Source organism: Gymnoscopelus microlampas (assembly GCF_963454915.1).
Source record: "Gymnoscopelus microlampas genome assembly, chromosome: 7".
Classification (NCBI taxonomy): domain Eukaryota; kingdom Metazoa; phylum Chordata; class Actinopteri; order Myctophiformes; family Myctophidae; genus Gymnoscopelus; species Gymnoscopelus microlampas.
The window spans coordinates 35,784,103-35,799,311 of NC_139944.1; the positions used below are offsets into that span (position 1 = coordinate 35,784,103).

The window sequence follows — 15,209 nt, forward strand, 5'->3', positions numbered from 1 at the left end:
GCTCACAGAACTTGCGGATCTGCTATTTTCGGCTAATGTTCCCCATCACACAAAGATTTGGCGGACCCCCTGTTGTTACTCTGAGGACCCCTTTGGGGGTCCCGGACCCCCTGTTGAAGACCCATGGTCTAAACGTTTTAGAAGTGAGTATATTAGGCCCAGAGAAATAGCGTCTCTTACTTTTGTCTTTTTGGATCATAGCCTACTTCTTACATTGCAAAGTTGACTGGCTGATTGACAGCCAACAGATGACAATGCGGAGACAATGCATGTGGCCCAGAGAAGTCAGCAGGCCATTGTCAAACAGTGGGGAGTTAGTTATTGAACAGGCGAATTTCTGGATTTTGACACCGCCTGCGCGTGTGCGTGAACGTGCGCGTCTTCTTCTGTGTGTCTTTACAGTGACTGGCTGCATACAAAGCTGTCCTCAGTGGGGAGTCCCTGACCTTTCTCTCTGTCAATCTCTTTTCTTTCCTAACCCGCTTTTCTTCCTTTCTTCCCCCCCTCTCTTTTTGTTACATCCCTTCTTTCTTTCTTTCTTTCTTTCTTTCTTTCTTTCTTTCTTTCTTTCTTTCTTTCTTTCATTTGGTGTGTCTTTGTTGGGTAGCTGAGAAGGATGCTAAAATTGGCCCTATTAATGGGTGTCAGAACTGTGAGTGCATGCACAGTTGTGAACTATATTGTGCACATTTTTTCAGACACACACACACACACACACACACACACACACACACACACACACACACACACACACACACACACACACACACACACACACACACACACACACACACACACACACACACACACACACACACACACACACACACACACACACACATACATACATACATACATACATACATACATACATACATACATACATACATACATACATACATACATACATACATACATACAGTCACTCACACATGGTGGGCATATAACGGCAAACCCATACGTTGACGTAAGTGCAACTTGTGCCAACAATAATAAATCAGGGTATGAATCAGGCTGAACAAATCTCACTGATTAGTGGGTGATGTTCATGTTCCCATGTGGAGTGTGTGGAGCTGAGAGGCAGGGAGAAGGACCAGAGCAACATGAAGAGGCCTATGACTTCCATGTCCACCTGTCCGTGTCTCCATTCCGCCACAATGATGTACACCATTGGTTCTCAAAGTTGGGTCTTGGGGGGGGGGCGGGTAATATAGCATCACAATAAGTTTAACCTTTTATACTTTGGCTATTCAAAAATAGCAGATATACAAGCTCATAGCGCGGCATATAAGTGCTATGAGCTTGTAGATCTGCAATTTTTTTAAATCGTGAACATTTTTGCAAACCTTTTGAATATATATATATATATTTTTTTAAGCAAGCATTTGTAACTCAAATCTTTGCTTCTGGGGGTCGCTGGAACAAAATATTTTGAGATGGGTGTCCGTGGCCAAATAAATACATATAATTTTGGGGGTCCTTGAGATGAAAAAGTTTGAGAACCACTGATCTACATTGCTCACCTGGCTAGTGGCTTCTGTCCAGTCTCACACAGTCATATATTGTCTTTCTGTCTCACTCACTCTATATCACACATTCATGCACATGCACACACACGCACGCACGCACGCACGCATGCACACACGCGCGCGAGCACACCTGCATGCACCTACATGGAGGGCTATGTGTGCATATAATCTCAAGGAGTGCCTTGACGTTTTAACCTCTCAACCCCCCCATCTCTTTCTCTCTATCTTCTCTGGAGCTTTGTCTTTCTAGGTGAATGGGTTCATCGAGGGGGAGAGGTGACCTGGGTTCTCTCTCTCTCCCTCTTCCTCCCTCTCTCTTTCTTTGTCTCTGTCTTTCTTTCTGTTTTCCCACTCCTTCTTTCTGTCATTCTGTCCTGCTTTCTTGTTCAGGTGCACCAGGAGCCGTAGTGACAGTTGAAATGCCACATTGTTCTCTTGCCGTCATACCTCAGTGAGACTTGGTGTGCTTTGTGTGTTATCAGTCGTACGTTTTACCCCTTTGCTTTCTAATTTGTACGCGTGTGCACGTGTATTGACAGCTTTGTGTGTGTGTGTGTGTGTCTGAATGTGTTGTAGTTGTACATGTGTCAGGATTTTATTGACAGATGTGTGTGTGTGTGTGTGTGTGTGTGTGTGTGTGTGTGTGTGTGTGTGTGTGTGTGTGTGTGTGTGTGTGTGTGTGTGTGTGTGTGTGTGTGTGTTGTGCACAATTTCCTATACATCAGACATGTCCATAAGGGCAGCAGGGCAGGACAAAGCTTTTCTTCTCTCCCCCTGACCTCCTATATGGCTCTGGACATTGTTCTCAGTATCCTATTGAACTGAGACTCCACAGACACAAACCACAATGGAGAATTGTGTGTGTGTGTGTGTGTGTGTGTGTGTGTGTGTGTGTGTGTGTGCACACACGCGCACGCACACACACACATGTGTGCACATGTTTACGCATGTTCCTCCGGCTCTCCTTTAGCTTAGTGTGTGTATGTAATCACGCAATATGATAGGGAGAATATGCCATCCTTAAACATTAAATTATTCTTTGGTGTCCACCGTGAAACCAAATCAAGGACTCTTAACTGGAAAAGTACTTGAGGAAAACATAGTTTGGTCACTGACAGACAATGCTCAACTGTTGGCAGCCTTGCTTTTATTGTTTTGGCACAGTCTTGTAGTACTTGTCTATACAGCTCTGTGTAACTTTCTCTCGTTTCTTTCTGTGTGCCTGCTTGTTTTCTTTTGACACAGCATCATTCAATTGTTGCTCACTCACAACACTTCATTTGACATCAGCAACCAAGGCTGTGTGTCCTGTTTGAACATACTCCTAGTTGTTGGAAAACTGCACAAGAATGTAGGGTCATTTGTTTTGTGTGGCCTACTTTGTGTTGTGCGTTGCACCATCTCTTTGCACTGTGTGGGAGATCCTGTTGTCCCTGTACTGTGTTGCATCAGCACACACACAGTGACACTCTATAAGTTGTTAATAGCGTATCTCTGCCGCTGTGTCACAGAGACAGATTCCCTGAGAGTTTATTTAGCACTCGGTAAATAAAATGTCCTCTGCTACAGAGCACTTCTGTAATCTTTTATGAGCCAGGGAGAAGTCCTGAAAGGAAATGTTAAAGTATGCTGTCTCAGGTGTGGTTGGACAGGACACACTTGATATTTTGTCCTTTTACCAGTGAGACATCCCTTCTTACTGATGAGATAGAAGAAGAGTTCAAGATAAAGATGTGATAGTAAAATGTGCTGGAGGATGCAAGGTGAGAAGGAGATGCTAAGGAGAGATGCTAAGTGGTGTACTGCACAATCTTCTGTTTTTGAAAGTTGAGATTTCAATGGTTTGTCTATTATCGTTTTGCTTAGCCTTGTGTACTTCATATTGTGCAGCTAAACCTTTCGTTCTGTTGTAGTCCTATCACCTTCCTATTCCTGGCTGCAGTAACCAAAGAAAATCTCCCTCGGGGATCAATAAAGCTGTGATCGTATCTTATCGTCGCCATAAGTTTGCTCTGATTCTTTCAGAGCAGATTCTATCATCTGTAACGTAGTTGTCTGTAATCGAGAACCCTCAATTTCTACCACCCAGCCATCTCTTCATGGTTTCTCTTCATGGCACTTTTGACACAGTGTTTCACCTGTTACGTAGTGGAAGAAACATGACTGTTACATTGGAAGAAATGTTTTGTTCACACAAATGTAGACCTGCATGCACGCACGCACGCACGAATGCACACAAGCACGCACGCACGCTATCTCTTTCCTTGTGGGCGGGGGTGACAAAGTGGAGGTCTAATACTGCCGACGGGCTGTCCTCTGAGAGACACAAGCAGAAAGAGGACACAGAAGAAAGACAACATCTAGACACATAGAACGCAGAGGACAAAGTCAAATACACTGTCCTGTAAGCATCTTCGCACATTTTAAGGTAAGAGCCCTGCTTACTCAGAGCTTGTCCACCTCTTGCTTGTTAAAACTGATTCAGTAGCGTAATTGGTTGAGTTGATTGATCACTCAGACAAGATATTCGTACTCTTTCCATGTGAAATATACTAAATATATTGCAGCGTTTATCTCAATAGCATCTGATGTAAAATGACAATTATTGTAACCCTAACCCTAATATAATTTAAACATAGAGGCAAATCTTTTCTATTATATTCCTTTTCAATGTAATGGTTGGTCAGCTGAGACTAAATCACAGTTTCAGGGTCTCAATACTTTCTGTGCTATACTGGTTTTAGCCAAGCCAGGCTTTACAACCTGTACAATTCTACAGGTATGAATTTGCATCAAAGGATACATACAGTACAGAGCACCAATCCTTGTCTGTGTTTTCTGCTGTGTATCAGCCTATTTATCAAGGCCTGTGAATCAGTCTGAACAAGAAAGAACTGAAGTGTCTCTGAACACTGCACTGCCTCACTTATGACAATACTGAGCGGGTTCTGGGCCCTTTGTAGACCACACAAGTATGGACTTTTCTGTTCTTTCTGTTTCTGTGTGTGTGTGTGTGTGTGTGTGTGTGTGTGTGTGTGTGTGTGTGTGTGTGTGAAAAGCAGGCGTGCAAGCGCACAATGAGATGGCGCGCCGTGACAGAATACAAGCTCATACAGGACCAAGGTGTGTTTCATTAAATACAGTTAAAGGTGAATCTTTTGTTGAGGAGAATGAGTTGTCTGCATGTTCTATTGTTTGCGTAAAATCGCTCAGACAGTGGAATTTAACCTTTTAAGTCTTATGTCCATTCCCACGCAGGTTCTCATCACAGAAAATGCATCACTAATTCTGCGTCTTAAAAGCGGTTCATGAGATAAGATAAAACATTAATGATCCCCAATGGCAAATTTGTTCATTACAGCAGACGGTTGTTGGATATGGCTTAGTTATAATCCATTGTATAACACTGAAAGCAGCTGATCTGCAAGCTCACAATGCATCAAATCTGCTATTTTAATAATTAAAAGTCCAAACTCAAAACGTTCAATGACATAATATGGAATAGAAAAAACAGCAGTTTCTGCAATATTAATCTGTGCAGTTCCAAAATGAATGTACAGATTGTGCAGAGTGCAAAGTAGCACAAATATTATTTTACTCTATTACAAAGTACCTACAGAATAGTATACAGTATATGTCCAGAGATACAGCATATGGACATTGTGTATAATGTACTGTTATGCTGTGTATAAAATAGCATTTCAAATGTGCCAAGTCGGTGTATAATAATAATCCAAGATTATGTACAGGCTAATGAATAATTATTTGCTGAATAAATGATTAATATGCAAATTGACCAGATGTACACACATTTTACCATTTCAGATTTTACTCCACACGCTACTATGATAACACTTTTGAAAGTTTTGCTTTCCTTGAAATGAGCGACATTAATTTATAACCACGAGGGAAGATATGGATGGCTATGGGACTCAGACAGAGGCAGAAAGACAGATGTTTTTTGTTTGTTCGACTCAATCCAAGGCATTTATCGGCCTGTTGCCACGCTCTGTCCAGTGAATTTGTTTATTTTCCTACAGATCGAGAGAATTCACAACCGCTCTATTGATAGATCAACTCCGTTCGCACAAATAAAAACATACTAGTTTCCTGGTTAATTTACATACTTTTTGCCAAGCAAACAACACAGCACTGTTTTCATTGGTACCCTTTTAACTCAATTCTTCATCACAAGACTTCCCTTATTAGACCCGTGTGTGTGTGTGTGTGTGTGTGTGTGTGTGTGTGTGTGTGTGTGTGTGTGTGTGTGTGTGTGTGTGTGTGTGTGTGTGTGTGTGTGTGTGTGTGTGTGTGTGTGTGTGTGTGTGTGTGTGTGTGTGTGTGTGTGTGTGTGTGTGCGTGCGTGCTCACGCTAGCAAACGTACGTGCATGTGTGGTCAGTCAGTTGCAAATGACCAGAGAGACCATTTGTTTATGCCGCAGCAGTCCTGTGGCATGATTTGCATTTCTTTTGAAAATCTGTGAAATCTAAAGCGACAGTAGAAGCATTATGTGTCCACTTTGTAAAAGCTGGTTGTTTGCTTTACAACTTTGGGAACAATATTTAACTTAATAGTGGAGGGATTAGAAAACAAGCCTCCACACTGCAGTTACTTGAACTATGAGATTTACAAACAAAGCCATTAGATACGATTGGGCATATCATCATTTATTTTCGATTGATTCATTTATCAGGATTGAATAAATCTAACTTTGAAGCAAAGAAAATTAGGTACACACAATAACTGAACTTTAGAATGACTTTACATAACATTATGGTCCTTGTGACACATCTACTACTATTGATTTGGCGAAATAGAGGGCTTCAACCTAGTTGCGGACACCTCCTCAGAGGGAGGAAGTAAATGGAAAATGTCAACTTTTTAAATTTTTGGCATGTTAAAGACAATAATGATATCTTGTGTGATTATTTCCTGAAAAGAGTGTGCTATGCTATCATGTCTTGTCTGACGGTCCAAGTTATCTCTCCATCACTGTACTCTGTACTCTGTTATCTCCAACACCTCTATTTAAATAATGAGGCCTAATGTAAATTAACCAGGGGGGGGGGGGGGTGGGGTAGAAGAATGCATGCTGTGCACTTCTCTCATCTGTGCCAGCTTGGATGTGTCTCTCCCACATATTGAAAATCAGCCTGAGATTCTAAATGAGATAATCGCTGGGAAGGATTTCACACGCTTCCCTCCCTCAGGTGACTGCATTTAAAGTAATAAGTTCCAAAGTAAGTTCCTAAGTTAACCTTTTATTAAATAACTCAAATTGATCTACATGGCAGTGGAACAGCCATAAATCAGGGATATAAATGGATGCGTGGCGTTGTATAGCCACTGTCTTGTGTTGGATGACCGCTGAAGGGGACACGAGATGTGTCGGTTGCAAACCCTAAAATTCGTTATTTGCTTTACTTCCTCTTATTTGCTGTCCAGTAATACCGCCGCGGTTTGGCATGCTGTTGACAGCCTTTGGCTGCACCTCTGTACTGTATATTCACACAAAGACCTCTGTCCAAATGTTCACCGTTTGATGCTTTCCACTCGTTTATTTTATTTTAGCTGAGGTGTAATATGATTGCAGATGAATCTTCACCCCCGTAACTTGTGCTGTGTCGCATATGTGGGATTTTACTATAGTCTTCTGTAGTATCTATATAGTTATCAATGTCATGTTTACTTGCAATTTATTTAGAGTCGTCTTAATAGGCTACTGCCTAACTGCTGTCATGCATTGGTAGAAATAAGAAGTGGTTGTTTGATACATGACATCTGAGTGAATCGACTTACAGAATCAGAACGACAAACTTGTAATCCTCCAAGCCAAAGGATCTGGTTGCTTCTCAAAAATTGTAATTTGTGTAACTACTGTATGCCTTCCTTATTCGCATACTTTCATTCCAAATGGGTGAGTGGTGGTGGTGGGGTTGGTGATTATTTGTATTTTTATGTATTTGATAGATTTTTATTCAGAGCAAGTTGGAAATTACATATATATAGAAACAGAATGTTTTTCTTTTTCAGTTAACATAGGCGCAACCCCCCCCCAACATTACATAAATCATAATATTACTAAAATGATGAGTAATAATAATACATATTTTTTAAATACACTGATAAATAAATAACCAAAAAGAAAACAAAATTAAGTGGAGTTCGTTTCTGAGTGAGGTTTCTGGGAAAATAAATTAAACAATTGTGTTGGGCTGTGTGTAATCTCATGTCATCCCTCAACAGTTAACCACTCAAACTATATATACTTCATTGACTGGGGTCCCCCAGGGCTCTATACTTGGTCTCCTCCTCTTTTCCCTCTACAACAAATCACTTCGCTGAAAATAGCCGATCTTCAAACTCACAACGCATCGCGTTGTGAACTTGTGAGCTTGTAGATCCCGTATTTTTGGCAAATGTTCGCCCCGGAATAGGGACGCTAGGTTTCATGTGGTTACCACTCAAGTTATCAGAGAGAGGTTTTAGATACGAATCACTGGGTTCTAACAATGTGCACAGTGACATTTAAATGATGTAACCAATTAAATGACTACTGGTAGTCCAACAATTAAGGGAACAGTCAGAAAACAGCTCAAATTGAGCAAATTTGATCTATAAGGCCAATTAATTTAAGAGCCATATGAAAGAAAGAGAGAAAGGTTCTCTTTGGTACAAATGGGTGACAAAATTAAATGGCAAAAAAGGGGTCAAGACCAAGACCAGTCACCCTGACGAACGCATCGTTGCCGCAACGCTTAAGTGTATTTTTAATTCTTGCCATAGCCGTACTATTAAAGAATATAGAGCCATTTGGAAATACTTCATATAATATTCAATCTTTTTAAATGCCACAGAAAAGTGGGGTATTTTGTGATGATGCATAGATTAGGCTCCACAATCCTCACATGAAATCCAAAGAGGGAAAACCATGGTTAACTTCACTGAATGGACCTGTACACCAGCATCTCCATTATCTATGCATGTTGGTTGTATTTAATATTTACGTTGGGAAGATAGTATTTTTTCCCCCAAATGTAGGTTCTAATCGTGAGGCAGCAACCACATTACAAATCAGCATGATTGATTTCGGAGCGACTATTTCAAAACACTGGGTTTTACAATTATGCTAAATAATGAATTAGTAAAACGCTTAGTAGGGGCACTACCGTTTAATAGACTAGTTGCCTAGCTGCGCACATCCCTACTGGGTTCCTGGCGGGGTAGAAGTTGGGATGCTTCAGTTGATCGTTTTTGAGTGAAGTTCTTGACATGCCCTAAGGCTAAGACGTCATCAGAAGACTGGCATGTCTTGTTTAGACGTTTCTGGTTGGCACCCAGATGGAACGGGTCTATAGACACATGCCATGAGGATGAGATGTTGTGTCACTACACTACTGTGGTCAGCCCAACTATTTAGTTATACTCTCTGTTCATTGGAACTGATTAAGATATTTAGTCGAGTTCTTTGTAACACAGGCAACTATAGCCACGCACGCACGCACGCACGCACACACAGGCAACTATAGCCGTACACGCACGCACGCACGCACGCACGCACGCACACACACACACACACACACACACACACACACACACACACACACACACACACACACACACACACACACACACACACACACACACACACACACACACACACACACACACACTGTCAATGCTGAGACGAGCAGGCCTTCTTTAGAATCACCTGTTGTGCTCCTCACTGCTCAAATGCGTTTCCATAGCAACGCCTTGGAGCCCTGGCCCCCTCAGTCTATAAGACCCTCGGCAAACAGACCCCCGCCACACACACACACACACACACACACACACACACACACACACACACACAATATTGTGTGAACACGTGTGCACTCTCGAGCAGGAGCTGTGAATGGGCCGAGGATCTAAAGTGTGCCGGGCTGAAGCAGAGAGCACATTGTGCAAGTCTGGCCCCCCTTTGTCTGAGCTCGCCCGAAGGAGCAGGGGATGGGGGGGGTCTTTCTGGAGGAAAAAAAAAGTGGTCTTCATACACATCCTTTCTTCCCCCTCCCTTGTTCTATCTCTTTATTGGGCTATGTGTTTTGTCCTAGGTTCCCCTCCTCCTTCTCCCCGGCTCTCTGATAAATGCCACAGTAGCCTTTCGCTAGCCGCCACAATGCGCGACCTGTTTCAGAGAGAGAGAGCGAGAGAGGGAGAGAGAGAGAGAGAGACGGATGATGAGAGAGGCCTGAAAAGAAAGAGGCTGCTTTTTAACCTGCGTTTCTGAAAAGCAGGAGAAGAAAGGGCCCGCTACTAAAGCCAGCGTCCTGTTCTCCTCTCTTTTCTCTCCCTGTTCTCTCTTTGTGAAGGGAGCAGTTGTGTCATCAGCCTATTTATACATCTTATTTAGAAAGCCCACTGAAGGGAGGGAGAACATCTGAGAGAGAGAGTGAGAGAGAGAGAGAGAGAGAGAGAGAGAGAGAAATAATAGAAAGTAAGGCTTGGACAGATGATACAGTGTGTGTGTACGTGTACGTGTCTGTGTGTGAAATATTTTCATTCTCATAGCTGTTGTTGTCATCTCTGGTCCTGGGGACCTGGAGTACTGCTAGTTTTCTGTTCTAAAGACTTAATTGCATTCACATGTCTAAATTAGGTCCTGAATACAGATGGACAGCTTGAAACAGTGGTTCTCAAGCCTTTTCATGTCAAGGACACCCAAATTGATGTATTTGGCCATGGACCCCCATCTGAATAAGTAGAAAAGTGTTGCCAACCCAGCGCCCGCAATTTAAACGGAATCTGAACAATCTGACTGATGCATCTTGATCACATGACTCCAGAGATAATGTGTACCGATTTGCGTGAGTATGTATGTAAGTGGGTAACCGGAACGCTCGCCCCCATTTTCTTCATGGACAGGTCGCCCACAGCGGTTCTTGTATTCTTGTATTCCTTTTATTGAGGTTAAGTTTAGGAATAAGGTTAGGTTTAGGCATAGTTTCACTGAGGTTACGTTTAGGAATACCTGGTGGTGACTGCCATGAGGTCGCCGGATTTGACCCAGGGCGAGCGTCTTTTGGGGTGAGCGTTCTTGTATTCGATACATGCAGTGGGAGTGCGTCTGTTGGGTATCACCATAAGAGAAATGCCTTTGTGATGTCTTGATCACTCAATCGCAGCACGGGAGTTCCCAACAATGCTCTTTGTGTGGTGAACAGAACAACGACCATACAGAACAGCACCTTACCAAGACTTGTAGCTCCCTGCGTGCTTTTTAGGACTTGCAGACAAACACACAGGCTGTTTTCACAGGTTTTTTCTTGTTTTCTGTGAATAATGCATGCATGTGTATTCCTGATGAGTTTTAGAGAATTTAGACCATATTGTACCTCTTTCGTTCGGTACACCCTTGACATCAAAAGGCCAAGAGAACAGAGGAAGAGAAGGGAAGGAGCGAGGAAGAGACTGAAGCTTTTGTACTTCGGTCCCTGAGAGCATATTCTCTAATGAGGCCCAGTCAGTAATGCAAGAAACCTTTGTGTGTTGCTCTGTGCACATGTGTGCATGCATGCATGATAGTTTCTTATCAATTGTTCCTATAAAAGATCTTATGAAAGAGACCCAGGCCGCAACACACACACACACACACACACACACACACACACACACACACACACACACACACACACACACACACACACACACACACACACACACACACACACACACACACACACACACACACACGGTTATGACAGACTACAGTCTGCTGAGTTCACTTTTCTGTAAAAGCAGTGTCTACAATAATGCCTTCCATGGAAAGGATGAAGGCCTACGTGACCTGACTCTAAGCACATCATGTGTATACAGCTGACGTCGCATTGATGTGTCATGCACATCTTGTGAACAACTCACTGGGACGTTTATTCCATTGTATTTCCGTCAAAAGTTACCCCTTCTCAAACTGAACTACAATAGAGAAACAGCAAGCACATCCGTAATCATCTGCGGCCAGCTCTAGGTTTGAGCTTGAACATTTTGGACATACAGACAGACCGACTGACTGAGTGATTGGCAGAGTGGTTATACTAGCTGCTGTGTGATTGCAGCTGAAGAATATAAGATGTTTTCCTGTGAGCTTGTTGCTTGCTTTGTAATCCACTGCGTACTGAGTGGAGAGGCAGAGGGATTCTTGTAATTGTTGTGAAAGGATAAGAAATGCTTTGAACAAGCAAATTGAACAGGTAGGCCAACATAATATGTGATAAGCTGTGACCAGCTATTGGCTTGCACTTGCACAGACTGACCAGCTGGTATGGCTCTATACTAGCTATCATTCTTACTTATATTAAAAAGTAGGCTATATTAAATGGTAGCAGTTTTCAACCCATTCTCTGTGCTAGCTTCACCGTAGCACCACCAACAAGACCAATGGGGTTCTCAATTTCATGATTTTGTCAATTACGCACACAAATTCAGCTACCTACCTCCCCACACTAACATCTGGTAAAAAAAAAACCCTGTTAAATCTTTTCACCTTCAGAGTTGAATCAACACTGGATTTTACCATGTGTGCTACTACACCAAAGCCACGCTATGTACTTTCCTATGTCATTGTGTGAGGCAGGTGTCAGGAAATCCTAATCAGGTATAAAGCTGACTTTGTTACAAGGTGCTAGGATGACAGCGGGGCGGGCAGCCGTGCTGAATAGCGTTATCATGTCACCATCACACCTGTTGGGGCGAGCGGAGCTACTCAATCGTTATTGGTGCTGGGAGTGAGGGTCACCTGCAACAACATGCTAATTATGCAAATGAGGCCCTCATTTGGTGGGGCTTGAAGAGGCCCTTTGTCTCAGCCTCTTGAGAGAGAGATGGGGGGGGGGGTTATGGGGGGGAGGATTCATATAACAGACAGTAGAGAAGACAGACTTCAGGAGAGAACGAGTTAGTCCTGGTGTAGAATATGACCTCCTGAGAGGGAGCGGCAGTGGACCTGTATGGCGGACACTACTCTCAGGTCAGTTCAGAGCCCAGAGGAGCTCCCTCAGTGGGTGCCGTAGCCTTAAAGTCTTTTTTAGGGGTGTAATAATGATGGCAGTAATGCGAATCGCCTTTTGATTCAATGGAATTTATTTTCTCTTGTATGTAGTTGAGATTCCTTTTGTTAAAATGTTGTTATTTGGAGTTAAGTTAGTGCAAATGATTGTCTTTTTAGAGATCGCAAACAGTTTTGCGTTGACGGTAAATTCAATGGGTTGTGCCCGCCCAATCTGCTGTTTTGGCACAAATTTCACCAGCTCGGGCCAATCCTGTGCACCATCAGATACCCGTTGGTACATGATGCACATTGTCAAACATCACTAAGCAAATACTGCTAACACTTCCCTAAACATTTGTTTATACATGGTGCTGCACTTGTCTTCACATGTCTGCACGGCAGGATTGAAACCTAATATCTACTTCCTTTGCCACTCAGCAAACCAAATGATTAAATCAATGAGAAGTATGTTGAAATTGTTTCTTCAGTCAAGGACGTGAGGTGATGAAGACTGGTTAAAAGATACAATTTAGATACTTTTCAGATTTGCTGTCTTCCATTTTATGTATGTATCACTGTGGGTTGAATCCGAGCAAATTCTGTCTCTGACAATGTCATTACAGCTGTCAGTCTTCTGGTTTATGAAGATAACGTTTTTATTTGTTTTTTTCCTCAAAAATATTAATCGCTTTAGATGTCGACCACTTTATCCTGCCACTCTGAACTGGCACAGACCAGCTCCTGACACCCCCACCCTCCCCTCTCATTCGGTCTCTCTCTCTCTCTCTGTCTGTCTTTTATGTGCTATTCTCCCCCGGGCAATATTTGGAAAGTGACAAAGACGACGTAAAACCCAACAAACTGCTCCTGTCGGGAGGGTTAAGAAAGGAGAGATAGACAGAGAGAAAGAGAAAGAAAAGAAGAACAACAGAAGGGGATTTGCATTGCCAATCCCCCGGGGTGAAATGTTGGGTTTTTACGCGTTACAACTTGTTAGGTAACTGAAGCTTTTGTGTGAAGTGTTTCTTGTGTCGTGGGAAGTGTAAGGTTTCACTGTTGTCGGTGCTCAAAGGAAAGAAGGAGATCTTATCAGTGTGCATAGACATGTTCCCTCCATCCGCTTCCATACTCAGTCACTCCTCTCCCCTCAGTTGGGCCCATTTACCACTTTTTGAGGACTTTACTTGGAAATATAAGATTCTAAACAGGTTCACCTTTCTGAATGAAGTGGAGATGGAGATGTCAGTCCAACGTAATGGAGCAGATGTATGTGGCTGTCAGGTTGGGTATGGTGGGACATAGCAGCCCAATTGTTGTATCTGTCAACAGCTGGTCTGGGGTCCGTTTTGTTGTCATGGCTTTGACAGTGGGAGCCACGGGCGGCAAATATCATACATATAAATTACTCACCATTGTAGGTGGTCGCGGAATATCTTCTTGTGATACATATGCACCATATCGGTGGAGGTATTCAAATCATTTCTTTCAAGCTCCATACACAACACATAGACATGTTCTGCGTAGATGCTCTCATCTGTAACTGGTTTAGATTGCTACACTGTAAGACACTAGTGTGTGTATTCTGACCAAAGTCAGCCCTTTGCTGTTAACATGCACATGCACACGCAGATGCATAAACGCACATACCTGATGCATTCCATGCTGTCAACAGCTCTGCGGGTCAGAGAGATTCTAGGCATGCCTCTGCATTGGGTGACTCACTCACACACACACACACACACACACACACACACACACACACACACACACACACACACACACACACACACACACACACACCCACAAAAGCTGTATCCGCAGAGAGGCGTGTGAAAGCCACCTGTGGCAGCTTTAAAATCCAGTCTGCGTGGATGTTGAGCCCCAGGAATAAACTCCAGTGGGATAGCATGTTGCTATTACTGCTGCCAGGCCCGGCCCCCACTGTTTGACAATCAACCTCTCACCGTCGCTGACAATGACTAGTGCACTGTGGACTCAACAGCTCTCCATCCTCTGTTCTCACCGCCTCTCAGCTGTACGTCTCTAAAAATTCTGGAGGAACGAGAACTTCTCAGTACACGCACGCACGCACGCACGCACGCACGCACGCACGCACGCACGCACGCACGCACGCACGCACGCACGCACGCACGCACGCACGCACGCACGCACGCACGCACGCACGCACACACACACACACACACACACACACACACACACACACACACACACACACGTTCGAAGTCAACAGTAATCAAACAGGTGCTGTACAATGTTTCAGCCCTGTTGTTTCCCTCCTGAGTCATAGGCAAAATGCAGTGCTGCGCTATTCAGTTACTATAAGCTTTATGAAATGGATTTTTTGCTTTTATAGTTGCACACACACACACACACACACACACACACACACACACACACACACACACACACACACACACACACACACACACGTGTTTAGAGCCTTGGACCCTGGCAGGCAGGTGGCTTTGTATTGAAACACAGAATGCGGGCAGGGAGGGGTGAGATTGGTGGGATGTAGTGTGTGTGTGTTGGGGGGGCTCTAATTATTATGCGCTCTGTAGAATGGTGGCGTTCCGCATATTTTTTTCCCCATGTTCCCGAGTTGGTCGGCACATTCCGCTGGCATTG

General features: G+C 43.4%; 1 protein-coding gene across 1 annotated transcript in view; it reads left to right on the top strand.

Annotated features, from left to right (window-relative positions):
* The first annotated feature begins 3,863 nt into the window (after window positions 1-3,863).
* sox13 (SRY-box transcription factor 13) overlaps window positions 3,864-15,209 on the top strand; it is a 32,376-nt gene continuing 21,030 nt past the window's right edge. The window contains exons 1-2 of the mRNA XM_084063607.1: window positions 3,864-3,957; window positions 4,592-4,652. Of these exons, the coding sequence (XP_083919733.1) occupies window positions 4,612-4,652 (41 nt within the window). The 5' untranslated portion in view covers window positions 3,864-3,957; window positions 4,592-4,611. The remainder of the gene's footprint in view (window positions 3,958-4,591; window positions 4,653-15,209) is intronic.